Here is a 27,837-nt window from a genome sequence, read left to right as displayed (position 1 = left end):
CCTCTGCCTCCCAAGTGCTTTTTTTTTAATTCCCTCCCCTGCCCCCCCCCAGCTCTGAGGATTGAACCCAGGGCCTTGCACTTGCTAGGCAAGCCCTCTACCTCTGAGTTAAATCCCCAACCCTTGACTTTTAAAATGGTATTTAAAATTGAGGCAACAGAACCAGGCATTTTTTTCAACTTGCCTTGAAAAAAAAAAATGGGGCAACAGGCCTGGGATGTAGCTTAAGTGACAGAGTGCTTGTGTAGCTTGCCCAAAGCCCTGGGTTCAATCCCTAGTACTGGAGAATACAGTAGTGATAATAATCATTTAATTTCTCCACTTTTCCAGAAGCATGTATTAGCAAACAGAGCTACTTAGCACCCAGTTAGAATGAATGGGCAGAGAGGTACTTGGCAGAAGATGCTACTTGATGAGTAGGGAAAATAATCCTGGATGTTCAATGACTTCTGGGAAGAGCCCAGGCTGTCCACAACTGATCTTGTATACACTCAGATGTCTCCCTCAGGCACATGTCTCAAGTTCCCTGGTTATCATTTCTCTGGAACTCTCTCTCTGTGACAGGCCGCTCCCCTTGATGCAATATCTGGGTTTGGACAGAAAGGAAGGTGCTGCAGAGTACGCCCATTCTGAGCATTTGGGCCAGCTCCACTTTGCAGAACAATTCAAGCTTCATTGCAACTCTGACCTCAGCACCAACATCTGCTTCCTGAAGCAAGATGGCTAGGATGGACAGAAAACTTCATTCTGGAAGGAAACAGTGTTTCAGGGCAAACTAAGTATGCCAGAGACCCTCACAACCAAACTCAAGCCGGCACAGTGGTTCCACAAGGAGTCTGGACAAGTCTTATCATGTGGCTTTTCTGTGGCTTGATCTCATGTTTTCTCACAGGTAAGAAAGAACTTACACACATCTGAGTTTGAGCCTTGAATATAGGTTAAGAAGGTGACAGTACTTTCTTGGGTTTGGAGTTGAGCTATAAAATGTTTTTGTTTTTTTTTTTAAATTTGTTTGTTTTGGTTTGGTTTTTGGTGTTTTGTTTGTTTGAGGCAAGATTTCTCTGTATAACAATCCTGGCTGTCCTGGAACTCTTCTTTGTAGACCAGGGTGGCTTTGAACCCACAGAGATCCATCTGCCTCTGCAGTGCTGGGACTAAAGGAGTATACCACTACCGCCCAGTGTAAAAACTTTTTTTTTTTCTAAACCTTTTTATCTCCATCTTCCACATTTCAAATGCCTGCATTCTATTTGGAAAAATTTCCCCCCAATATCCACAGACCAATCTAAAAAGATGTCATCAGTATAGTTTACAGAGCTCTGTGCACTTTGCTATTTATTTCATTTGGTATTTGAAGGGTTAAAATATAGTTATTGTAGTCATTTTCTGTGTGGCACTTAAATGATAAATTCTGACAAACACAAAAAACATAATTTATAAACTTCATTTTGGGCATAAAAGTTATAAAAATTAGATTTCTCTTGATCATCACAGGAAAAAGTTACTTCATGCCATTTAAAAAAGATTTGGTTTGGGGCATTTTCTCTGCCAGTAAGATGACATAATTTTCTGGTCCACTCGTGGCTCCTTGTAATTACCTCTTTGTTCCCAAGCTGCTGTTCCTTGCCTGCTAATGCTTCTTCAAGTCAAACAGCATTCAAGAGAAATTTCTAGTTTTAATATTCCAAGGTATTGGTTACTTTGTGGTGTCAGTGGGAGCTTTAAATACTTAAGCAACAAATCAGTACTAAGGCAACTTGGAAATGTTCAGCCTACATGGAAATGGATGGTATTCCTGACCCCCAAACCTTCATAGTTCCAAAGGTTCAGCAAATGATGTCCAAATTTTGCTCATGTCTCATCTGTATATTCAGGTCTCACCCTATATTTATTTGAGCCCATTTCTTATTACTTTTAGAAAATAAGTATAGATCACAAGTCATTTGCTGTCTTCACAGTTTGTGAATTCTATCCTTACTTTCTTGCCTTAGCCTTTATTCTTATAGTTCTCCAGTAGGGCTGGTGAGAAGGTTCGGTAGTAAAGGTACTTGTTGCCAAGTCTGATGAATTGAGTTCAATCCTCAGAACCCTTATGATAGAAGGAGAGAACCAACTTCCTCAAGTTGTCCTCTGACCTCTGCAAACTTCCCGTGGCAAGTGTATTGTGCCCACCCCTGCTCCCACACCGAGTATCTGTCTCTCGTGTGTGTGTGTGTGTGTGTGTGTGTGTGTGTGTGTGTGTGTGTGTGTGTGTGATTAACTAGTTTAGTGGCTGGTCATATAACTTCATTTTCTTCATCTGTGAAATGTTTGTAACAGCCACCTTGAAGTCTTGAGGGGTTAAAACAAGACAATACAAATAACAAACTTTTAAAGACTTCAACATCCCTGCCTCAAGTGTTGATTATTCTGATCTGTTGGTAATGCAAATGGTGGTGTCAGAAAACAATTGCTTTAGCTAAGGTTGATTCATGCAATGTTGAGCATTTGCTCAGGACTGTGGAGGTGAACTTTGCAAGTGCAGAATGGGCTTCTATTGCTTACTCAGTCACTGGGCAGATGAGTAAAGGTGTCTTGCTTTGTCCCTTCCAAATCCTAGTGAGTGATTCAGGAAATTGATTCTTACTAATTAAAAACAATGACTGAGAGCCACAACTGCCCCCCACCCCCTTTTTTCCTTTCTTTCCTGAGATTGAACCTAGGACCTTAGCATGCTGGAGTAGTTGCTCAACTGCTGGGTGTATTCTCAGAGCCATTGTTCCCTGCCTTTTTTTTTTTTCTTCTTTTTTTTTTTCTTTTTTAACTGTTCATGTTTCAGATGGGGTCTCCCTAATTTTCTTAGCTGCCTTGAGCTTGCTCTGTAACTCAGGCAGGCCTTGAACTTACAGTTCTCTTGCTTCACCCTCCCAGGTAGCTGGGATTGAAAGCCTGTGCCATTAGACATAGCTCACATTTCTGAGTATGTGGTATGCTCTGGATTAGCAACAAATGTTCTTCAGACAATTCACATTCATCTGCAAGGCAGGTCTGATGCTCCCCGTTTTACACTAGGAATCAAGACTCAGAAAGGTTCAGTTCTTTGTCCAGATAGTTAATAAATAGGGGAGTTGGGGTTTGACTCTGATTTAGCCAGCTCCCGAGTGTGTTTCGTCCTTCTGTGTTTCTACACAGAAGGGGAGATGTGGATGCAGGCTGGTAAAAGGGAGGAGTGATAAGGTGAAGGACTTAGGGGATGCCTTTTCCAGTACATTTACTTTAAAGACTGTTGGGGAAAGATGTGAAGAAGAGCCAAACAAGCAGAGGGGGACCAGGAGGGTTGGGGCAGGAAGAGCTGCAGCAGTTTCTGCCAGGAAGTCTGCCCAGTGGCTTTATGGAGGGCAGTCTTCCTGCTGCCTCCCTCCAACTAAGATCTTAGGAGATGAGTGTTTAGGAGACATGAATCTTAGAGCAGCTAAAAGGACTAAAATGGCTGAGAGATTAGGAAAACCACCAGGTCTAGGCTAATCTTACAGGAGTCAAGCTGTATGTGGCTCACTTGCTCAGTTTCACTCAGTGTTTCTAAGTTTCTTTTGTGTCTGCTGGGCTGGGTGCTAATTCAAGATGAACAGAACTGGCCCCTGTTTACAGTAAACGTAAAGTCTGCCAGAAAATACACTGAAACCACCAATATTTGGGGATTTAACACATTTCAAACTATTCTGTATCCACCAGAAGTAAATTCTAGGTCAGTGTCCCAGTCTCAAATGAACATTGGAGTCACTGGGGGAGCTTTTATATATGTAACTACCAAGGCCAGAGATTCTAAATTCATCTGGGGTGCTGCGGAGGCACTGGGATTTTTGAAACTCCCTGGGTGGGGCTCTTTAGAGAAGTGGATGCTTACAGGACTGGGCAGGGAAGTGCAAGATGAGACAGGAGCATCATGTGGTAAGCAATGAAGTGCTTAAAATAGGATGAGGGCCTAAATGTAGCATAGGATCTTGGGTTGGATCTTGGAATGGAAAAAGTTGTTAGTGGAAGAACTGGCAGAATCCAAATCAAGTCTGCAATTTTGTTAGGGTAATTGACCCACATTGGTCCCACAGTTTTGATAACTGTATTGTGGTTACATAAAATGTTAGCATTGGTTGGAGCTTATATTATCTTTGAAATTTGTGGATCTAAAGTTATTATTTTAAAGCCTATTGACAAGGCTGAGTGTGGTGATCCATGCATTTAATCTCAGCACTCAGAAGCAGAGACAGGTGAATCACTTTGATTTTGAGACCAGCCAAGGCTACATAGACCCTGTCTCAAAAACAAACAAACAAACAAACAAACATAAAAGGCAATACAAGCTGGGCAGTGGTGGCGCATGCTTTAATTTCAGCACTTGGGAGGCAGAGGCAGGCAGGTCTCTGAGTAGCCAGCCTGATCTACAGAGTGAGTTTCAGGATAGCCAGGGCTACACAGAGAAACCCTGTCTCAAAAAACAACAAAAACAAACAGAATCAAAGACACAAAAAACAAAACAAAAGAAAAACAAGCAAAACAACAACAAAAAACAATACAGAACCAAGTCGATTGACAAAATAGAATGGAAAAAGAGTGGGAGATGGGAGACAAGCAGTCAAATGGATACAAGAATCAACCTGAAAGAGTTTTAATAGGCCGAAGCAGGAACAACTGAATAACAAATAATAGTAGCATTGGATTTTAACCATAAAATGAAACCAGTACCTATGCGTCTATCCCAATAAGTAACTCACTGAAAACATAACAAACAGTGGAGGAGGAATGGCCCTTCCTTCCAGGAGAATCCCAATTCAATGAAGAGACTCAGAGTCTAACTGCAGTGGTCGCTGAGAGAACCACCTACCAACACCTGTCAACGAATGTGTGAAAGGGTGAGAAGGATTTACATACTCACATATCTCTCCCAGTATGTTTATTAACTCTAACAAGTAAATTGTAGCTTTGCAGATCACGATTAACGTCACTGGTAATTACAGAGAGTCCAAGGCAAAACGTGTATTTTGTAACCAGTTGCTTGGGCTTACCTCTTCCAATGCACGTAGAAGGAGTACACAGATGGAAATGAATGTCCTCAGCAAAAAATGCATGGTAGACCTTGCTGGAGAATGCTGATGCCCCACTGCTGTACCTCATGGAAGAGGGCCAAGAGGAGCATATTTGGCTTTGGGGACACATGGCTTTACTACATTGAGGCACACAGCAACAACCTCACTCAGATGGAGTATTCACAGCCTCAGACCAGACTCCAGTCACTGTGGTTGGACTTCATAGGGCAAAGCAGTAGTTGAAGGATATGACTTGGAGTGTGGGGAGCCATGAGTCTTACTATCGGGACCAAGGCCAAAGATGTTACAGCCTGTCTGGAACCAACTGCTGACCAATTACTGTCCTGAGCACCTCTCTCAGGATTCTATCACATAGCTGAGACCTTTCTCCAGCTAACATGAAGAAAGGGACAACCTAAGACTAATCTCCCCTTGGAAACTAGGATGCAAGTGTTGGGGGGGGGGTGCGCTTCATCAGCCTTTGAGAGATTCATGAAGGATGCTAAAGGAACTCTCAGGCATGTGTCTGAGGGAAGTTTCCCAAGTGTAAGATGGTGCTGTATGGCTGGGCAGTGGTGGCGCACGCCTTTAATCCCAGCACTCGGGAGGCAGAGGCAGGCGGATCTCTGTGAGTTCGAGGCCAGCTTGGGCTACCAAGTGAGTCCCAGGAAAAGGTGCAAAGCTACACAGAGAAACCCTGTCTCGGAAAAAAAAAAAAAAAAAAAAAAAAGATGGTGCTGTAATGACAAAGACATCCAATAAAGCAAGCTACCCTTAAAACATGTGGAACTTCAATCATGTGAAAACAGACAGACCCAAACTGAGAACAAAGCTATAAAACAGCCCACCAGTGCTCTTCAGAAATGTCAAGGTCATAAAAGACCAAGACAGATTGAGAACAGACTGGAAGAGACTAACTAGGTGTGACAGCTGCACGGGAGTCCTGGACTGGTTCCTGGAAGACAGAAAATAAAGCATGAGAGGGGGAAACTGGTGAAAGTGAGAAAGCCCGGAGCTGAGTGACGTGGCAGCGACGAGCTGTCTTATTTTAGTCACCCCGTGTCTGTGGATGCAAGGACGGACCGGCGAGGGAATCCAGAAGCTCCCTCCGCTGTTGTGCATCTCTGAAAGTCTGAGATAATTTCCAGTGGAACTAACGTGTCTGCTGAGTGAAAGGCTCGGATCATGTTAGCAGCACCGTGTCCCTTTGGAGGCCATCAGGGTCGTAGAGGCCACCTGGGTTCCTTGCTCGTGCCCCCTTTCATTACCTGCTTGTTTGAGCATTCACCTATTGAAAGACACTTGGGCCAATTCAAGTTCAATTTTAAACATTCATATTTGGATCTTACGTGGCAGAAGTTTCCATTTCTCTAGGATAAATGCCCAAGATCACAACTGCTAAATCAGATGGTAATTGCATATTTAGTTAAAAAAAAAAAACCTGCTAAATGATTTTCCAGAATCAATGTGCTGATTTACAAGTCTACCGGCCGTGTCTGAGGGATCTATCGTCTCTGTCCTGTTGCCAGGATTTAGTTTTGTAACGTTAACTCCACAGTAGTGCTGTCTCATGGTGGTGCTAATTTGCATTTCCTCCTTAGCAAATGATTTAAACGTCTTTATAAACAAAATGTACTTACGTGTCTGGGTGTTTGGGCGGCATGTGTTCCTAGCGCCCTTGGAGGCTAGAAGAACATACTGGATCACCTGGAACTGAGTTGCAGTGGTTGTGAGCTGCCATGTGGGAGCTGGGAATTGAACCTGGGTCCTCTGGAAGAGCACCCCATGCTCTTAACCACTGAGCCATGACACCAACTCCAATTTAAACATCTTTTCATGTGCTTATTGCACTCTCTGAATTTCTGTTGGTGAAATCTCTCTTCATGCCTTTTCGTTTTATCTTTATGTAGATTTCCTGATATTAAGTTTTGGGTGTTCTTTATGTATCCTAGACAGTCATCCCTGGTGAGGTAATGGTTAAGATCCAGTTTAAGTTCATTGTTATATAATATGTGAGGTTTAGGTTGAGATTTATTTCCCCTGCACATACCGAACTGTTCCACTATTATTTATTTTAAAGGATACCCTTTTCTCTACTGAATTGCTTTGTATCTTTATCAAATCAAACTTGAGCATGTTTGAGTGGATCTGTCCCTGAGGTCTTTATTTTTGCCTTTTGATATGTGTATCTTTATCTTTGCTGATACCACACATTGCAGTCTTAATTACTATAAGTCTTGGAATGTGTGGATTGGTTCCTCTGCTCTTACTCTTTAAAAAATACTTACTATTGGGTGGTGGTGGTGGCGGCGGCGGCGGCGGCGGCGGCGGCGGCGGCGGCGGCTCACGCCTTTAATTCCAGTACTTGGGAGGCAGAGCCAGGCAGATCTCTGTGAGTTCGAGGCCAGCCTGGACTACCAAGTAAGTTCCAGGAAAGGCACAAAGTTACACAGAGAAACCCTGTCTCAAAAAACAAAAAAAAAAAAACAAAAAAAAAAACCAAAACAAAACAAAACTTACTATTTATTATTGGGGGCAACAAATGCCATGGCACCCATGTGGGGGTCTGAGGACAGCGTTGTAGAGTTGGTTTTCTCCTCTCCTCTACATGGGTTCTGGGGCTCTCATCAGTTTGAGCAGCAAGCATTTTACTGCCTGAGTCATCTCATGACCTGCTTTCTTTCAAACTTGTTTTAGTTGGGGTCGTGGGTTTTGCTCAGTGATACAATACATGTTTATGACATTCACAAGGTCCTGGGTTCAAATCCCAGCACCACCATATGTATACACACACAAAGAGAGATGTACACACATACACAAATACACAGATCACATAGACACACATAGAGACAAACACACTCATAGACACACACACACACACACACAAATACACATACCACATAGACAAATATAGACAAATACAGACATATACAAATACATGTACCACACAGACAGATAGACGGACACACAAATACACACACATACATAGACAACACACCACACAGACACACACACATACACAGACAGACAGAGTTTTAGTTATTCTAGTTCATAATCTTTTTTTTTTTTTCTTTTAAACAATGAGATAGGGTCTAACTCTGTAGCAGCCTGGAACTCATTATGCTTATTTCTAACTTAATCTTCTACTCAGCTGCCCAACTGCTGAGTTTATGGTTATGAGTGACCATGCCTGACTATTCCATAGCCTGGGGGTAGGGGAGAGTGTTGCTGGGAGTTTGAGACCAGGCCAAGCTACGTAATGAGTTCCAGGCCAGCTGTGGCTTCATAGTGAGATCCTGTCTCAAAAGAATAAAATCATGTCATTTGAAGAAAAATGGATGAAACCTGAAATCATTATGTTGAGCAAGATAATGGAGACTCAGACACATACTATTTTCCCTCATATGCAGAATCTAAGTTTGTTTAAGTAATAAATCATGAAGGTAGAGGGTGGCTTTTTGTGAAGAAAAAGTGAACCACTGGAAACAAGGAGGGAAACAGAATAGGGTGGTGCAGGTGTGATCAAGAATGTGCAGTGCACATTTGAGAGGATTTTGTTGTTGTTGTTTTGTTTTTCAAGACAGGGTTTCTCTGTGTAACAGTCCTGACTGTCCTGGAACTTGTTTTGTAGACCAGGCTGGCCTCCAACTCAGAGATCCTCTTATCTGGGATTAAAGGCTTGTGCTACCACCACCTAGCAGACATTTGAGAGTTTTGTGAAGCCTGTTCTTTTGTGGACATAACCTATTAAAAAAATAATGAACTGGAAAAAGAACACAGAAATAAAGATGTTGAGGCTGGAAAGGCAAGAAGCCCCCCTGTGGGTGTCCCAGGTCTTCCTTCCCAGGCAGAGTGAGCTCATTAAGGATGACGTGAAGGCTCATCACCAGGGTCCTATGTTAGAAAAGAGGCAGGGACCAGCCCGACAGGGGTTTCAGGAGCAATCCTTCTCCCTCGTGTTCACAAGGCTTGATGCCAATCTAGAGGCAGAAACAGAAGGGTCCTAGGTAAAGGTCCCAGCTGTCACTCTGTCATGACATTGATACCATCACTGTGCCAGTAACAGCAAAGGAGCAGGTGCTGGGCACTGAAAGAAGAGCACGTGGAAGGGAGAAGAATGGTTGCAGAGGGTCCAGACTGCACCCAAGGGCTACATGAAGGCTGAGCTTTGGGCTGCCGGAAGTCCTTATCAGTGCAGGTGCAGCTTTGTTCTATGCAGACTGTAGTGCCACTGTGTGGATACTCTGGACACATTGCCGTTACCCATATGAGTTGTTTTCTGTGCCTCACATGGGTCTTTGGGCCTGCAGTCTTCCCGGGGTGGAGTCTCTGAGTTGTTTTGGTACCCCTTCTTTGCTGGGTTATCTCTACAGTAGACCTGAGTCAGAGCTTCCCACCTGGCCTCTGATGCCCCATTTGGCCTTGTTGGTCACAAATTAATGTGCTCTGGTGCCCAAGGATGGCAGAAGCTGGAGAGAGACATGATGAGAAACTGGCAAGAGCCTGAGTGGATTTGCCATGAAGAAGTGGGAGGCTCAGGTTATTCGGGTTGCATGAGATGACATAGTCCAGGCCTGAGTCCAGGCCTGAATCCAGGTCAGTCTGGCAGCAAGGCTGTCATCTAGACTCCAGAAGGAACTCAACAGTAAGTCAATAAACAAACTGATTGAAATGGAAATTAAAATTAACTAGACATTTCTCAAAAGTACATGATACCAATGACCAGCAAGTATGTGAAGCAATGTGTAACACCATTAATCATCCCAACAAAATAAAACCAAAATAAGATTATCACCTCACCCCAGGCTGGGGATGTAGCTCAGTAGGAGACTACTTACCTCAGATGTGTAAACCCCTGGGGTTTCATACCCAGGACCACAGTAAAAGTGGTTTTCATTAAAAAGTTAAAAATAACAAGCCAAATGCTGGTACAAACTATTACTGAGAATGTAAGCTATTATAATCCTTATGGAAAGCAGAGTGGAGCTTCCTCAAAAAGTCCAAAGTGCAAGCATCATATGACTTGGCTATCCCACTACTGGTTATATAATACATCCAAAGGAAAATTAAATAACTATGTGAAGACATCTGCTGCACTGTTTATAGAAGCCAAGATGTGGAAATAACCTAAATGTCCATCAACAGACAAATAGATAAAAGTACCTATACACAGTCGGATATTGTTCAGCCATAAAAGGCAGACACGGGTGATGTGGAAGATACTATGCTAAATAAAATGAACAAGGCACAGGAAGACAAATATCACACAATCTCACTCTTAGGTGGACTATCAAAGAGTTGACCTCGTGTATGTTTAGAAGTTTAGCATGGAATGACAGTGGTAACCAGAGAATGGAGAGAGAAGTGGGTACAGAGAGAGGACAGGCAAAGATTGGTTAACAGCTACTAAGTTACAGTAAGATAGCAGAGCTTATTCTGCTGTCCTGTTGCACAGAAGACTAATTATAGAGGAAAAAAATTGTATTTCCAAGGCCCAGAACATAGGATGTTTGAAGACTTTGAACTAAAACGAAACAATAAATATTTGAGATAGATAAATTTGCTTTTATTTCAAGTAACACATTGCATACATGTGTTAATACACTAGTGAGTACCTTTTTGGTGGGTGTGTTTTTCAAGACAGGGTTTTTCTGTGTAACAGTCCTGGCTGTCTTAGAACTCGATCTGTAGACTAGACTGGCCTCAAACTCACTAAGATCCAATTGCCTCTGCCTCCGAGTCCTGAGATTTAAGGTGTGCACCACCATCGTCCGGCCAATGGGTACATTTTTTAATATGTTCATTAACGTAAATAGGGCCAGTGAGATGGCTCACCAAATAAAAATGCTTTCATGGAAACCTGATGACCCAAGTTTGAACATGATTCCCATTGGAGGAAGAAGAGGATCCTGGAGTTGTCCTCTGACATCCATAGATACACCACGACATATATAAATTCACATCCATACACATACATGCACACTAAAATAAAACTACAAAATAAAAACATATCCATGAACAAATAATAACATGCCTCTGCTTTGTTTGTTTATATAATGGGAAAAAATGGTCCTTATAATCAGTAGGGTCACAAAAAGCCAGGATAGTGATGAATGCCTTTAATCCCAGCATTTGGGAGGCAGAAACAGGTGGATCTCTGAGTTCAAGGCCAGCCTGATTTACAGAGGGAATTCCAGGACAGCCAGGACTACACAGAGAAACCCTGACTGAAAAACAAACAAACTAACTAACTAGCAACAACAACAACAACAAAACCAAAAAAAAAAAGAAAGAAAGAAAGAAAGAAAGAAAGAAAGAAAGAAAGAAAGAAAGAAAGGGGAAAAGAGAAAGAGAAGAAAAGAAAATTAAATGGGATAATTCTGTAACAATCTAGCAATGACCTATATAGAATATGAGCAACATTCACTAAAGCTTAGCCATTATTACTACAAATATGCTCTTCTGTCACAAAAGGAGAGCTAAACCAAGAAGAGTAAAAGTTAGCACTTGCACAAGTGTGATGACTCGGAAGCTATGCCAGCTCTAATTGTCACTTAGAGGTCAGCTTCTCTCTGAATTTCATCCCAGGTGGAGTGGCTGTTCTGCCTGCCCCACAGAACTTAACTGTTCTGTCAATCAACATGAAGCATCTCTTGATGTGGAACACGGTGGCCCAGCTCAGAGAGACAGTGCTCTATTTTGTGGAGTACCAGGGGTGAGTCTGCCTTGTGTAAATCATTTTTCTTCTCAGACAGCGTATCCGAGAGGGATAGCCCTTCTCTGCTCCAGGAGACTCTGAGGCCCAAGAGTAGATGCTCTTCCCAGCCCAGCCCTTGGTGAATGGACATGCATGTGGGGACCAAATACTTTAAGTTGTGCCTGTTTTCAACAGTAAGCCAACTGTCTGGTGAGTCTGGGCCTGACTTGGAATGGACAAATCTGGAGAGCCACTCCCTTTGGGGTATAGGAGGCCACAGTTTTCTTGACTCTGAGTATATATCCAGAAGCCCAAACAAGTCTTGACTCTAAAGTTCAGCTGGCCCAGGGGTGAACCTGTTCTAGTTTTCTTCAGCTGTCCAGGTACTAGCAGTTGCTGAGAAGTGACTGGCAGAGTTGCTGCTCAATGTATTTCATCAGCAATAAGCACAAGCAGAGTCCTACACGTGTAGACATGCTTCTAGGCTCAAGGATACAGAGGTTCCCATTTCTCGATACAGAGCTAGCTTCTAGAACATCGTTTCTCAGTCTGTGGGTCTCAACCCCTGGGCTCGCATATCAGATATTTACATTACAGTTGATAACAGTAGCAAATTTACAGTTATGAATTAGCAACAAAATAATTTTATGGTGGGGGGTCACCACAACACAAGGTATTAAAGGGTCGCAGCACTAGGAAGGTTGAGAATCACTGCTCTAGAGGAAGAGATACTAAAGTGTGTGTGCTCTCTTCAGTTTTGCAGCCACTAGCAGCTATTAGTAGCTATTTAAGTTTAAATTAAACTGAGTCCCATTCTTCCTTTTTCACATGGTCTATAGCCACAAATGGCCAGTGACTGCCCCCATGGAGCAACAGGATGCAAAACCTTTCCATCATCAGAAAGAGTGATGGGCAGCAGGGCTCTGAGCCACATGCAGAGTTCTGAGTTCTAATAGGAAGCTGTGAAGGCTGATGCAAAAGAGTTGAGTTTGCAGCTCCTTTGTCTTAGGTGGTGGCCTCTGGAGGAGGTGATATTTATACCCTACCTGTCTAGATAGCAGGGTCAGAACATTTGAGACAGTGACTGGCTAGTCAGAGGCCCAAGTCAAAAAAGATCAGCATTTTGAAGGAGAGAGCCACAGGTCAGTAGGGTAGAAGCAGCATCCTTAGGGGGCAGGATGAGAGAAGGCTGGAGTCTCACACAGAGCCGTTAGGTACAGAAACATCGTGGTCCGCTGTGTGGAGTGTTTGAAAGGTGGCATCTCCACAGCAGAGTCTGGAGAATGGGAAAGCACAGCCAGCAAGGCATGATGGTGCCTGAGATGAGGGAGGTGACTGTGGACACTGAAAGAAGTGACAGACTGAGGCTTATGCTAAGATTCCCAAGGAATAAACACGAGTGATGGTTGGGGTGGGAAGCAAGTAGAGGATCTGGAGTTGGGGAGAGGATGCCTGTTCTGACCCACAAAGTAGAACAAAGGCAGTTACAACCTTCTTGGAGTCTACCTCAAAGGGTGCGGTATGACTCTATGCCTTCTTCTCCTTGGCCAGGGAGTACGAGAGCCTGTACATGAGCCACATCTGGATCCCCAGCAGCCAGTGCTCACCCACTAAAGGTCTGGAGTGTGATATCACTGATGACATCACTGCCACAGTACCATATAACTTCAGGGTCAGGGCCATGCTGGGCTCACAGACTTCAGCCTGGAGCACTCTGGAGCACCCCTTTAATCGAAACTCAAGTAAGGCACACCCCTTCCCACCCTTGCAGAAACTACCTTTGCTTAGATGTTCAGCATCAAATTAACATGTCCAAACATGTTTATAAAACTGCTGACTGTTTCATGTGCTGTCTTTCTCCTTCCCCACTCTGGAAGTCAGTCCTGACGGTCCTTGTTAGGGTCTACAGGTACTGAAGTTCTAGCATGGCGCTAGGATTCTTACTCGGATCATGGCTCCATAAATCTCTCCCATCTGGAGCCTCGTTAACCCCATACTGCTGAGAGCAGCTTGGTTGTTTTAAAAACATCTGTACATTTAACATACTAGAAACGTTTCCTCTCTGTGGTTGCTGGCAAATAACTTTTCCATTGCAATTATAATTGGAAAATGATTGAAAGGGAAGAGAAGAATCCAGGTAAGTGCAAGCCGTGGCTAGACTGAAAGGATGTGTGTGTTTGGGATGAGGTGAGAGCTAACGGGCAGTGGGGTAGAGAAACAGCTGGCCCTATATAGAGCTTGATCAAGTCAATGGGAGCAATGGGAGAAGAGAGGATCTGGACCATGTCTTACACAGCAAACACTATGGCCACCAGGAGGAAAGGGACCTGGAGTAGGGTAAGCCTGCAGGGCAGAGGGAGAATGAGAGGGGAATTGCTACCTTCCAGCTAAGCCAAGATGGGTTCTGGCCTGTAGAGTAGCAGAGGAGATGGTGTGTGTGTGTGTGCTGGCTAGTCTTATGTCAACTTGACACAAGCTAGAGTTATCTGAAAGGAGGGAACCTCAATTGAGAAAATGCCTCCATAAGATTCAGCTGTAAGGCATTTTCTTAATTGGTGCTTTATGTGGAAAGGCCCCAGCCCCTTGTGGGTGGTGCCGTCCCTGGGCTGGTGGTCCTGGGTTCTATAAGAAAGCAGGCTGAGCAAACCAGGGGGAGCAAACCAGGAAGCATCACCTTCCATGGCCTCTGCATCAGCTCCTGCCTCCAGGTTCCAGTCCTGCTTGAGATCCTGTCCTGACTTCCTTTGGTGATGAACAGCGATGTGGAAGTCTAAGCTGAATAAACCCTTTCCTCCCCAACTTGCTTTTTGGTCATGGTGTTTCGTTGCAGCAATAGAAACCCTAACTAAGACAGGGGAGTGGATGAATTCAGGAGACATGGCTGCATTTAAAATGAACAGAGCTTGGGACCAGTTATTGGGGATGGAGTGGGAAGACAGAATCTAACTTCTTACCTGGGTTGGTGAGAACACTGTCCAAGGCAGAGAACCCAACAGGAGAAACAGATCTTGAGGAGTAGGAGACACTCTGTCTATGTGTTTTTGGAGCTCAGGTTTCTGCAGCATGGCATGCTGTGGACACTTGCTTGGCAGCTGGAGATCAGGCCTTGGGACCCTTAGAGGTGAAAGCCAGACATACAACACCAAGTTACTAGCTCTAGGCCTGGAAATAGATGTGAATGTCCAGGGACAAGGTAGGGAGGATAAAGAGAATCCAGGACAGCTCCCAGAAACCTCAACGTTTAAAATGTAGATGGAAGGATACAAGGAGGTGGCTGGGTAGGTAGAAGGAACAGAAAGCTCCTGAGAGACTTAAGGAGGTCCCGGGGTGGTGCTTGAGGAAGTGACCATGGTTGCAGCTGGCTCACATAGAGGACAGAGTGGAGGTAGAAAGGGGCGGCCCCTGTCTAAGGTGGAAGTGGGGGGATGCTAGGAGTTTGGTGCTGGGGAAGGGCAGGGCCCTCAATGGCCCATTTTCTTCATGTGACAGAAGATCTGCTTGAAGTGGGGGCTCAGGAAAATTAGGTCCCAGTATCTAGTAATTAGACAAGTAAAGTCACTGAGGACCAAGGATGTTGAGTAGAAGTCAGGAGGGTTTAGATGGTGAGGGATCCCAAATTGGCCCTGAGGAATTATGAGGACTGGTTCAAATCCAACTTGGAACTTGAGAGCTGTGTGCATGCAATATTTTGCCTCATGGGATAGTTGAGGGGACTACATGGAACGAAATGTGTCGATGTTCAACATAGTCCAGTCTTATCACAGCACTCAGCTTTTGTTAATATTAGTATTGTTGCCTTGGGGATGCTGGTGCTGAGTGCCAGTGAGCAGAGGAGGAGCACAGGACTGTTGGAATGGGATGCCAGGGAGGATTTTGCTGCAAAATGTGGATTTCTCTGCTGGGCATCTTTCCCAGGCACTGAATTGGTAGGACCCCAGTGCAGGCACCTGGAAGCTTATGGGCACTGGATGACACTGCAGCTCTCCCTCTGGCCAGAGTTCAGGCAGCACCCAGCACTACTTCCTCTGGCACCTGGGAGCCTGGAGCTCCAGCCAAGAACTCCACCGGGGTCTGGCAGCTCTTGCTGGAAGGAAGGCCGGGTCAGATGGAGATCAGGGAGTGCCAACAGTTATTTGGGAGGGGCTGAACAGTGAAACTTGTGCATAAACAGGAAAAGGTCTCGATGCAGGGGAACCCGAGGGATAGGAGTTTGCAGGTGCTGAAGAGAGCAGAATCTTTCTCAAGAATCCTATGGGCTTCATGTGCAGTAGAGTCAGTGACTTAGCTGGGGTGGTTTTTCAGACAGGGTTTCTCTGTGTAGCCCTGGCTTTTCTGGAACTCAATCTGTAGACAGACCAGCCTGGCCTTGAACTCACAGAGATCCGCCTGCCTCTGTCTCCTGGGTGCTGAGTTAAAGTTATGCATCACCACCGCCTGATCTCTTACAAGCACTCCACCTGCTTTCCATTTGAGAGGGCCATTCTGACATTCTGCCACTTGAAAAATTGTATCTTAATGTTTTCTCACGGAGTTCTTCTATTCTTAACCTTACTGAAGGCAGATGTTCTTAACCTCAATTTCATGTTACAGTCATATGGAGCTTCAAGGCCACCAGTCTGGGGCCATTCCAGGGGTGTCCGATTTAAATGAGGTGTGAGCGTCCATTTACTTGGAACTTAAAATTCTACCCAGGTTGTTGTCATATGCAGACAGAATTGTGATTCTCTACTGCAGAGGATGAACACCTCACACAGGGGAGGCTAGAAATATAGACTGACATTGCTTTAATTCTGGCTGTTAGCTGTGTGACTCTGGGCAGCTCCCTTAACTTCTCTGTTCCAGGGGAATAAGATTTGCCTTCTGAAGTTTCTGGGTGGATCAAATGAGAGAAGTATAAAGTATGTAGGGCAGAGGTTTCTGCCCCAGTACTGGAAAAAAAAAGAAAGAAAGAAAGAAAGAAAGAAAGAAAGAAAGAAAGAAAGAAAGAAAGAAAGAAAGAAAGAAAAAAATTCTTGAAACTAAAATTTCAGGTCATTTTGTCTGTCAGAATGATGGCAACCAGAGGCCCAGATTCCAATAATAGGTGACTTATAAATGCAGGAGGTGGACCTTTTCTGTCTGTAGATATTAGAGAGGCAGTGGTGCTGTGTCTGGACTGGCTCCTTTTGCACAGGTGGCCTGACTTCCCAAGTTCTCTTGCCCCTTTGAGGGACAGCTCACCAAACCCTGGGATATTTTCTCCAGCGAGGACGGCAAGGGAAAAATACTTTGCCCTCTGACTATCCCATCTAGAAACTGTCTTTCTTCTCCACGTCCCTTGGCCCCAGTGCAGAGGGATTTAGCCCAGGACACATCCTATCCTACTTCCCAAGCCAATACCAACCATCACTCTGGTCCTTCTGGTCCTGCAGTTTCTAGACTGGTGTCGAGGGAGGGCATGCAGCCTGTGTGGGCCCTTGGGGACAAGGAAAGATGGTGTTTGTGCTTGGGCTGTATTTCCAGAACCGATTGTCTGAATCTGTGAGAAGCTTCTGACTTGCTGACAGTTTTTGTGTGAGATGAGAGTCCTAGGGCCACGAACAGAAGGGCCAAGCCACCCAGGCTGCTGATTTTCGGATGTCTTCAAGGCACCAGACACCAGTATGTGCCAGTGCTCTGTGTGAGCGATGGGGGCGACCCTGTCGGGTGTATTCATTCCCAAGGCAAAGACCAGGCCAGCTGTGCGCAGTGGAGTTCAGAGCCAGGCAGGTGTTCAGCAAGCGTTAAAGAACAGCATCTGGTCACTAGTGGAGACAAGGTGAAGAGGGATGAGATAAGGCGGTGGAGAGAGGAGGCAGAGCATGCACTTTAAAAGGGGAAGTGATGTTTACTTGAGGCCTTCATCCCTTCTCCGGGGGCTCCTGGAGAAGGGACAGACGACTTTGGAGTAAAAAATGAATTGTAGTAAGTCTTTGCCGTTTGGTTCCACTCAGTAGTCATCCTTCAAAAGGCATTTTATGAGGGCCACCAAGATGGCCCGGCAAGCAAAGGCACTTGCTGCCAAACATGATAACCTGAGTTTGATTCCCAGGACCTACCTGGTGGGAGGACAGAAATGGCCTCTACGTTTTACATGCAAGTGGAAGCATGCACACACACACACACACACACACACACACACACACACACACACACACACTATTTTTGAAAACATATTTTAATAAAAATAGAATTTAAAAAGAATTTTATGAGCATCCATGGAGTGCAGGAGAGTGCTTGTATACGTGATTCCACACACTAGAACCCCTCAACAGACCCCCTCCCTTGCCCATAGGACTGCTATGTTTCTACTGATGACCTGGTCATTTTATCCCAAGAAAAATCCGTTCTGTCTGGAGCTGGCTTTGATTCTTTTCTTTTTCTTGTCAACAGCTGTCCTCATTCCGCCCCGGATGGAGGTCACTGAACATGGGTTACATCTGGTTATTAAGCTGGAAGACCTGGGGCCCCAGTTTGAGTTCCCTGTGGTCTACTGGAGTCAGGAGCCTGGCGCCACGGTGAGGCTTCCCACTGACCTTGGCCTTTGAGTCAGGCCTCAGAGGAGCACAGCTTTCTGGGGGTGAAGGAGTTAAGTCCAGCTTTGTAGCTAGTGCTCATGGTGTAAGTGGCCTGATTTGGGTGAAGTGTGAGAAGGGAGAGATGAGAGAACTAACTATCCCTCAACTCCTTCCTTTGTTCAACCTAGGCCTTGGCCAGGACACCTGGGCTCTTTTCAGGCCAGGTCTACTGAAGTCTGGGGAACTACTTCCCTTTCTCTGGTGCCCCACCTCACTGGACCCCCTAATGCCTTTTGAATGCTTCCTCCTCCTCCTCCTCCTCCTCCTCCTCCTCTCCTCCTCCTCCTCTTTCTTCTTCTTCTTCATCAGCTAGTCTCATACACTTAGGGGCAGCAGGCCAGGATGTTCCAGCTCAGGGTGTTCCGGATGATTTCAAAAGCACAGAAGGTGGGCACAAACCTCTCGAGGGTGTGTGTCTTGGCAGAGCGCAGAAGTGGGGCAGCGAGCCAGGAGCGGGCTTATGAATAAGCCTATCTAATTATGATCGGGTGGGTCGTGCAGAAAGCCTGGAAGGGAGCTGCCCTTCTCCGTGGGAAGGTTGCTGTAGTCTGGGGTGAGTGGGAGGCCAGCACTCATGGAAGGATGGTCAGAGCAGCAGCAACAGCAGCAGCAGCAGCAGCAGCAGCAGCAGCAGCAGCAGCAGCAAGGTGAAACTAAGAGACACAAGGGGACACCACTCCCTGGGGAGCCCTGTTTAAGCTGCTATAATGACAAGGTCTGGTGACCCACTCCAGTGGACATAAAGAAAGCTAGCTTTCTCAGAAGGATCAGTATGGGCAGCAGAGACTCTCACCAAATCTGTGAGCAAAACCAGCACAGAACCAGGCAGATGTACAGTCTTAACTACTCAGGGACCCTGGCCTGTGGAAGCCTTGCTGTTCTCTCACGGAAGGTCTTCTTGTGGCTTCTCCCCTTCACTTCCCAGTCCTATACATGCCTATGACTGTGCCTCCGTGACCCCTCAAGGCATCTCAGACTGACCCTCCCGCCCAGTCTTCTCCCTTTGTCCTCCTTTTCAGTTCGAGGCATTCAGTTTCCCAAGACCACATCCTTCAGGGATGAATCCCATTGCTTGTGCTCATCAGTCTGAGCTGTGTGGGTTTCAGGCAGCCAGTTGAGCTCTGTGGCTACCCTTCTCAGGCTGGAGTGCTCAGTGTCACATAGCAATGTCTGGGGGCTGTGCACACGCTCCCAGGCACCCTCAGTTGAGTGGGATAGGGATCCTTGGAACATGGTGTGGGCAGGTGGGGCAGGCTGTTGGCTAGTATTTTACCCTGCTGGGTCGGAGCACACTCGTAGGACACTGGATTGCCAGCCAGGCCGATGGAACAGGGTGGGAGAAAGGCTGAGGCGTGGCAGGGGGGAGCGTGCATCAACTTCATATTCTCTGGGGGCGGGGCCTGTTCCCCACCCTTGTGACTGGAGGCTCTTTGCTGAGTGTGTATACCCTGAGTCATCTGGGCTGGGTCCCACAAGCTTCTACAGGCTCCTCCACAGGCCTGGGGCTTAGAGTGGGAGTTGAAGGGTGGACGGACAGGTGGATGGGCTCTGCTCAAATGTTATCCTGCTAGAGAGGCTGTTTCTAAGCACCTGTTGACCCTCGTGCCTCCTCGCCACTCTCTTTGCCTTGCCCTGCTTTCTCCTCCTCCTCATTACATCTTTCCTCATCATTACATGGAATGTATTTAGTAATATTTCTCTCCCACATGCAAGCTCCCATGCTGTGTGCCTATGTCCATAGTACAGCGTTAATGAATATGAGTGAGTGGATGCAGGAGGAAATGGATGCCTCCATGTACAAAGGAGAGGGAATGCTCTCTGTGCTCTGGAAAAGGACTATCCACACTTTCTCCTGCCCAGCTCTCCCCGCTGTACTTAGCTCCATTGCCCTTAGGCACTGAGTGTGGTTTGATTTCTTAAAGGAACATGTTAAGGTGGTGAAGAGTGGGGACAGTCCAGTTCACCTAGAGACCATGGAACCAGGGGCCGTGTACTGTGTGAAGGCGCGGGCGCTGGTGAAAGCCATTGGGAGACACAGTGCCTTCAGCCAGACTCAGTGTGTGGAGATGCAAGGTAAGGATAACCGGCCTGTCCCTGGGTCCCCGCACTTGGCAGCCCTACCCATGGTTCCAGGGCTTCCCCTGGCTTTACATATTTGCTTCTGGGTTTGGTGGGTTCTGAGGTAAACTCTAGTTCTCCCCAGGTAAGGAGCCCACCCTGGGGGCTGGGTTGGATTTCTTAAGCAGTTGCCTGGAGTACTTTCCCCCAAAGTCTCCTCCTCCTCCTGCGCACATGTTACAGGCCTACCTTGGAAGGAGGCACCACACTGTATAACAAAATCACGGCTTCCTTTGTCTGGATGGGATCTTATAGTCTATAGAATCCCTTTTTTCACTAAAACTCTTCATTTGAATTAAAACAATTAAAAATGTGTGTGTGTGTGTGTACATGTGTATAGGTATGTATATGTGCACATGTGGGTATTAAGGACAGAGACTGATATTAGGCATCTTCTCTATTTCTATCATGTTATTTTATGAGATAGCCTCTCTCACTGAACCCAGAGCTTACTGATTGGCCAGACTGGCGGGCCAGCAAGCCTCCGTGACTCCCAAGCACCAGGGTTAGAGATGTACACAACCACTCCTGGCTTTTATGTGGGTGCATGGTCCCAATCAGGTCCTCATGCTTCCATACCAGGCACTTTGCTGATAGGGACATCTCCCTAGACCCTTTATTTTTGTATGGTCTAAAGAAACCTACAGTGATTAAAAACTCTTTGAAAAGGACCAAAACCTTACATTCCATGATCCCACCATACAAACACTACTAGTTAACACTTTTCATCATAACTTCTTAGATTAAAAAAAATTACTATTTTGAACATATAGTCTATTCATATGGTCCAGAATACATAATATACATGTAAATTATCTTCTCTATGTCTCTTCTTCATCCACATAGTTCCTGCATCTTTTCCCTTTGGTATGGGTTTCTTATACATTCTTCTGGAGACTTTTAAACTCATATACATGTAAATGAGGGCATGTATATGGAAGTAGGTACATATGTATCATCTTTTAAGTAAAAGTGATACCATATGCACTGTTCTGAATCTTGCTTTTATGTATCTTGTAGATGTTTCCAAATGACAAAGAAATTCCATCATTTCTTCTTTATTATCAAATACTATTCCATTTGTGAGTGTGTGCTGGCTAATTTAACTGATCTGTGATTAGTGGGGTTAGATTCCTGCCCCCCTACCAAAATGCTTTGCTATTGTAATCAGTGCATTCATTTCCTTGTGCATAGATCACATTTATCAGCGTGTGTGTGTGTGTGTGTGTGTGTGTGTGTGTGTGTGTGTGTTTGAATGATAAATTCCTGGAAGTAAAGTAGCTTGGTCAAAAGACACACGTTTAACTTTGATATTGTTGCCCTCCAAAGACCCTTCAGCTGTCACTCATGTGAAGACACGTAGTAGCCCTATATGACATACATGTTATACATGTTTTATTTGTTTTTTTCTTCACAAATACATTCATAACATTTTTCCATGCACACTTTCTGAGTAACATTTCTTGGTATGTAAAAAATGTCAAGCTTATGAAAAATCCAAATAATACAGAACTATAAAAAGTAGGAGTTAAATATTCTATCCTACTCCATGCTGCTCAAGAGAGTTGCTGTTACAGTTTGGATGTAGAATGTCTCCCATGGGCTCATGTGTTTGAACAATGTTGGTCCCTGGCTCGTGGCACTGTTTGGAAGGTTGTTGAACCTTTGATCTAGCTGGAGAAAGTGGGTCTCAGGGAGGTGGACCTTGAGGTTTAAATCTCAACCCCACTTCCTGTCCTGTTTCCTGAGCCATGGGGAATGTAAACTGCAGCTTCCTGTTCCTGTGGCCACAACTGAGAACTGTCCCCGCAGCCACAACTTCCCTGCCAGGACAGAATGAATCCTTGGAGCATGAGTGAAAATAAACTTGTCCTCTGGTTGCTTCTCATCAGGTATTTGATCACAACACCAAGGAAAGTCACATATGCGTTTCTGCTGGCAAATCCTTCATTTATTCTTCCACCATTGTCTGTAGCTTCCGATGCTTCCTCAACACAGGGACCCAAGTGTTCCCTGTCTCTACCTGGCTCAGCTATGCTTTGTAGAACATTGTAGCTAGCTCCTAGTGTCAGTGTGGGTCTGCCTTACTTTTTTTTTCCTTTGAGGCATGGTCTTACTATATAGTCCTGGCTGTCCTGAAACTCACTATATAGAGCAGGCTGGCCTTGAACTCAGAGACTCACCTGCCTTGGCCTCCCAAGTGCTGGGATTAAAGGCATGAGCCACTATGCCTGGCTTGTCTTACTTTTTAAAGACACACAGTAAGCCAATGTATGTAAGTACATCCTTATTGATGGCAATACTATGTCCTTTCTCCATTATTGGTCAAACTGTAATATGTCTATTCTGTTTCTCATTTTAACAGATGAGTTGCTAACCTACCATGTCAATGTTCCATAATGTCTCACATTAATGCCTTTTGCTTGGCATTTAAATCATGACTGTTGGCACTCGAAGATGCTGTTCTTCTAGTAAAATAAGTATTTGCAGAGCACTGACTACATGCCAAGTCCTGGCCTGTCCACTGGGGCAGAGAAGGGAGTCCCTGACTTCCAGTTATGGAGATAAACAGCAAGCTAGTGAGCTCATGAGGTGCTTTCCAGTGTGTGGGGGGTGTGCTGTGAGGAGAGTCACAGCATACAGAGATGCACAAGTGGCAGGGGACCACTGGGCAGGTGATTGGCGACAGCCTGTGGCTCTTGTCTGGACATTCCTGTGAAGTGACTGACTGATGCACACGCTTCCTTCCTTCCTTGGCCTGATTTTCTGGAACGGACATCACAGGAGGGATTGTAAGGGTATTAACATTGTTCATCTCTCGATGTCTACTGCCAAAATACTTTCCAAAAGTAAGACAATGCACATGCCCCACCCCACATGCCACAGCCACATGGGCCGAGTCACTCCTACCATTGTGAGCGAACAGTTCAGGCAGGAGGTGATAAATGGTTGCTTGAGGTTGACAGAACAGAGAGCTGGGACACTAGCTTGTCCCCTCCTCTGCATCTCTACATGCTCAGACTGGGTGCTTCTTGCTGTGTTTGCTAGCAAACTCGTCATGGGCTTTGGAACCAGCTCTAGCTGTTTGTCCTGGGGTATATCATTAACCCATCTTGAGCATAAAAATCCTCTTCTATGAAAGGGATGCTCACTGTGAGGAGCAGAGGCCTAGACCTTAGCAGAATGCTGGGAGACGGAAGTAGACCTAACATGTAACGGGGGCTTGTTCTGTCAGTTTAATGTGAATGTTTTGGGACTTAATATTTTCCTCCATCTTAGGAGTCAATGCCAAGAGCAAATTGTGAAACACTTTGTTTTTGGTTTCCGCCCAACCCTGTTCTGGACTGTTCTGCTCCAACACCTCCCCCTCATCCTGCCTGGGGCCTGGCAGCCTGCCTTCCTCTGGCAGTAGTGCCAGGTACATGCTACCATGGGCAATGCCTTACATTCCTTCCTCCCCTTCACAAGGTAGAGATGGTAATCTTCTCTGTGGCTTTCTGAAAAAACTGTACTTTAATGAGATTCTAGGAGAATGGTGGTTATCTCTGCAGCCATTTGGAGGACACCCCAGATCTCTTGGTGCTGGCACCTGCTGTCTTGGCCTGAGTGCAGCTCTAAGAAGCCCCCAGAGGTGCGGTTCCCCTTCCCTGGTGTTCCCAAGCCTTCTGCTCTGCTCTCTTCACAGGAGAGGCTCTCCCGCTGGCGCTGGCTCTGTTCACATTTGTTGGCTTCATGCTGATTCTCATGGTTGTACTCCTCTCCATCTGGAAGATGGGCCAACTGCTCCGGTACTCTTGCTGCCCCACGGTAGTCCTTCCAGACACCTTGGTAAGGGCATTCTTTTACCTTTCACTGTGACACTGACCAGACGCATCATGGGCCTTAGCTGGGCATGGACACATTTTTCATGGTTTATGAAGATATGCAGAGAGAGGAGAAAGTGCTAATGGGACTTTCCTTGTCTTAGTCTGTTTGTGCTGCTATAATAGGATATCACAGACTAGGCAATTTATAGAGAATAGAAGATCATTGGCTTCTGCAGGCTGGGGTGGTGGTTGTGGTGGAATGGAGGTTGAAGGGCCTTATGGGTAAAGGTCTTCTTGCTCTTACAACATGGCTAAAGGTGTCACCTAAGTGATGAAGGAGTTATCAAACACTCAACCTTAAGGCCTTATAGCCCATATTCATAAAGCTGAGGCCTTACACTGGGGATTTGTTTCTAACACGTGGTTTTGGGGGGTATGCTCAGGTCACAGTAACCCCTGATCAAAAGGTCTGGGTGAGTCCTCCCTTTTCCAGGGTAGAGTGACCTCCCTGAGGCCCTGGCAGGGCCATTCTGCCTTCCCACAGGACCTGGCATTATCAAGAGGGTGGCTGTGTTGCCCAGCTCAGGGTGGTTAGTGGGAAGTCATGCAGCTTTGTCTTCCGAAGTGCCTTCTGAGTTCTCTCGTCTCCCCCAGTTCTAACAGCAGCTACAGACAGTACCAGGTTCTGAGTCAACATACTCAGGCTGTGCCAAGAGTCTCATGCCTCTCAGGTTTAAGATCACGTGGTGTGGAATATGCTTTGCCTTGGATAGGCGTGGAGTAGGCAAGGGCAATAGTATGGACCTTCACAGTGACTGCTCAGGAAGCTCTTCTTCCAGTGCCCCCCAGGCCCAGGATGCTTATCTTAGTCTTGAAAACAATGGACCATGGCTCTGAGCCTCTGGGAGGGTGTAGGCCTAGTGTGCCTGTGCTGTTGATGGGGAAGAGCGAGGGCAGGCCTCGGCAGCTCACCCATGTTCCACCTGTGACTCTTCAGAGGCACCCCTGGATCTCAACCACACAAAGCTGAGGTTTTGTGGGACTGGTTCTCACAGCAGGGTTGTGTGGGAATTGCTAGACAAAGGGTTAGGAGAGGATCTCTGCAGATGCCGGGAGCCACTGACCGAGGGGGTTGGGTTGTCGTGGGAGGTTGTTGCTTGAAAGTTAGCTAGAGCTGGGGAGATGGCTCAGTGGTTAAAGTGCTCGCCACACAAGCAGCCAATATGAGGATCAGAGTTCAAATCCCCAGAGGCTGCATAAATGCCGAGTGAGGGGTCAAGGGTCACTCCCAGTGTCAACCTAGGGCCTGCACGTATGAGCCCATAAACCCACCTACACATATGAGAACACACACACACACACACACACACACACACACACACACACACGAAAAAGACAGTTAAATAGTTGGGATTTCTGTGATCTTCTTTGTTGCTACATTCCTAATGAATGATTTTTTGTGAAAATGAATTTTTTAGAAAATAACCAGTTCATCCCAGAAGCTGATCAGCAGCAGAAAGGAAGAGGTGGACATCTGTGCCGTGGCTGTGCTGTCCTCGGAGCATCTTTTCGGGGTCTGGATCTCACAGACTTGATGGATTCACAATATGATCTGCAGGACCCAGAACCCAGGATGGGTGTGTGTGTGTGTGTGTTTCTGGTTTCCTCTGTGGACAAAAGACAAGAGAAGTACAAAGAGGCTGCTGTGTGCATGTCCAGTGACAGCCAGCAGAGGCAAAGTGGTGGGGCCAGCGAGTGGTGAGGAGAGGTGACCCCAGACCTGCAGTTACCACGAGCTGGCTGAGTGACACTGGGGGAAATGGCTTCATCCCTCTGGACCCCATCTCTGTCACCTGTGGTGGGGATTAATGGCACGATGTAAACACCCCTCTCCCTGTCTCTGTGTGTGAACACACCAGCACTTGCAGGGTGGCAGGAAGGCCATTGGTGCTGGGCACTATGGGGAATTCAGATCTTGTGAACTGTGCGATATACATGTGTGCTAAGAATGTCAAAAGAATACACGGATCTGGATGCATGCCTGTAATCGCCGTACTTGGGAGGAGGGGACGAGAAAAATCACAAGTTGGAGGCAGCCTGGACTACGTAGTGAAACCCTGTCCCAAATAAATACCAAACATCAAAGAGTAATAAAACTGTATCAAAACCAAATGCAAACCACTGTTGGTTTGGACTTCCCACTTCCCCAGAGGAAACCTTGAGAGAAGGAAGACTCGGAGGGCCATTTCACTTCAAGCCAAATCCTGGCTGAAGTGATAGGTCAGCAGGCTCCCTGAGAGTGATGTGGAGAGAGGCCATAGCCCCATCCACGATGGGACTTGCGTGGATGCTGCTGTGGGTTCATGAAATGCCGTCAGATCCTAGGGCCTTGTCCACAGGAAATCCCATGAGTCCTCTTCCTAAGGGACAGTTCACTATGTTCTCAGCCCCTCCCAGATGCTCATCAGGAGCCTCCGACTTGAGGTGGTACCACTCCTTACTACCTATAGGCTAAGAAAAGAGCTGCATTGGAGATGGATGAAAAGAGGAAGCTTCTTGAGGGAAGAGGCCCTGCAGAGTCAGGCTTACCACCCCCTCCCGGCTCTGGAACCTGGAGCTGACTTGTCTCCGCCCCGACTTCCTGGGCCTCTCCAGCCAGACAGGGGTGGAGAGAGGCTAACCGTTTCAACCAGGTGTTTCCAGTCTTCAACGCAGAGGTCAACGGCCCTATCTCCAGGAGAAAGGGCAGGCAGCTCTCCGCAGGGATGTGGGCTAAGGCTCTCTGCCTTTCAACTGTGTTGTATACTTCTGCTTTGGCTCTTTTGGGAAGTGTGTTAATTTTATGTTTCAAGTGATCTGGAAACATATATGCTGTGTGCAAAATTAAACAATGCACCCCAACATTGGTCTTTGTCTTTGCTCCCTCTTTTTCCTGCCCCTTCACCCCAGGGGCCTTGTCCCTCTGTTTCCTGTCTAGGCTTAGAATCAAGAAATAACCTTGACCCTCTTTGCTGGCCTCTTTAGCTACACAGAAACCCCTCTCAATTTTTCTATTGTCTATTTCTATTTTCTATTTCCATGTCCCCACCATGTGTTTATTGGACCCGTCTGAGCGTCAGAAATCAAGCTTGCTCCTGATGGGGGAGGAGTTGCCTCCTCCAAGCCTATCACTCTCTCCTGGAAGCCCCCTTCTCCCCTCTATCTATGAACAGTTTTAATAGTCAACTTGACACTTTCTAGACTAGGAAAAGTCTCCGTGAAGGACTGTCTGGATCAGGTTGGCCTGTGGTCATGTCTGGGGGCGGAGAGTGTCTTAATTATGTTAATTGGTGTGAGAAGGCCCAGCCCACTTGTAGGTGGTGCCATTCCTGGGCTTCATTCCTGACCTGTGTGCGAGTGGAGAAAGCACTAGAAACATGCATGCATTAATTCTTATCTACTCTTGACTGTGCACTGGCTCTTTCTGACTCCTTGACTTCCCTACTATGAACTGTGAGCTAAAATGAACCCTTTATCCCCTGAGTTGCTTTTCATCAGGGCAGTTCATCACTGCGACAGAA

General features: G+C 46.1%; 1 protein-coding gene across 1 annotated transcript; it reads left to right on the top strand.

Annotated features, from left to right (window-relative positions):
- Window positions 1-440: 440 nt before the first annotated feature.
- Il20rb (interleukin 20 receptor subunit beta) lies at window positions 441-27,182 on the top strand. Its single transcript, XM_028869962.2, has 7 exons — window positions 441-892; window positions 11,649-11,775; window positions 13,309-13,499; window positions 18,169-18,293; window positions 20,276-20,426; window positions 24,157-24,299; window positions 25,756-27,182. The coding sequence occupies exons 1-7, from the start codon at window positions 853-855 to the stop codon at window positions 25,870-25,872; spliced, it is 894 nt and encodes a 297-aa protein (XP_028725795.1). The 5' UTR covers window positions 441-852; the 3' UTR covers window positions 25,873-27,182.
- Window positions 27,183-27,837: the final 655 nt, after the last annotated feature.

This window comes from Peromyscus leucopus, chromosome 7, assembly GCF_004664715.2.
Source record: "Peromyscus leucopus breed LL Stock chromosome 7, UCI_PerLeu_2.1, whole genome shotgun sequence".
NCBI lineage: Eukaryota > Metazoa > Chordata > Mammalia > Rodentia > Cricetidae > Peromyscus > Peromyscus leucopus.
This window is presented reverse-complemented; position numbering and strand designations above follow the sequence as displayed.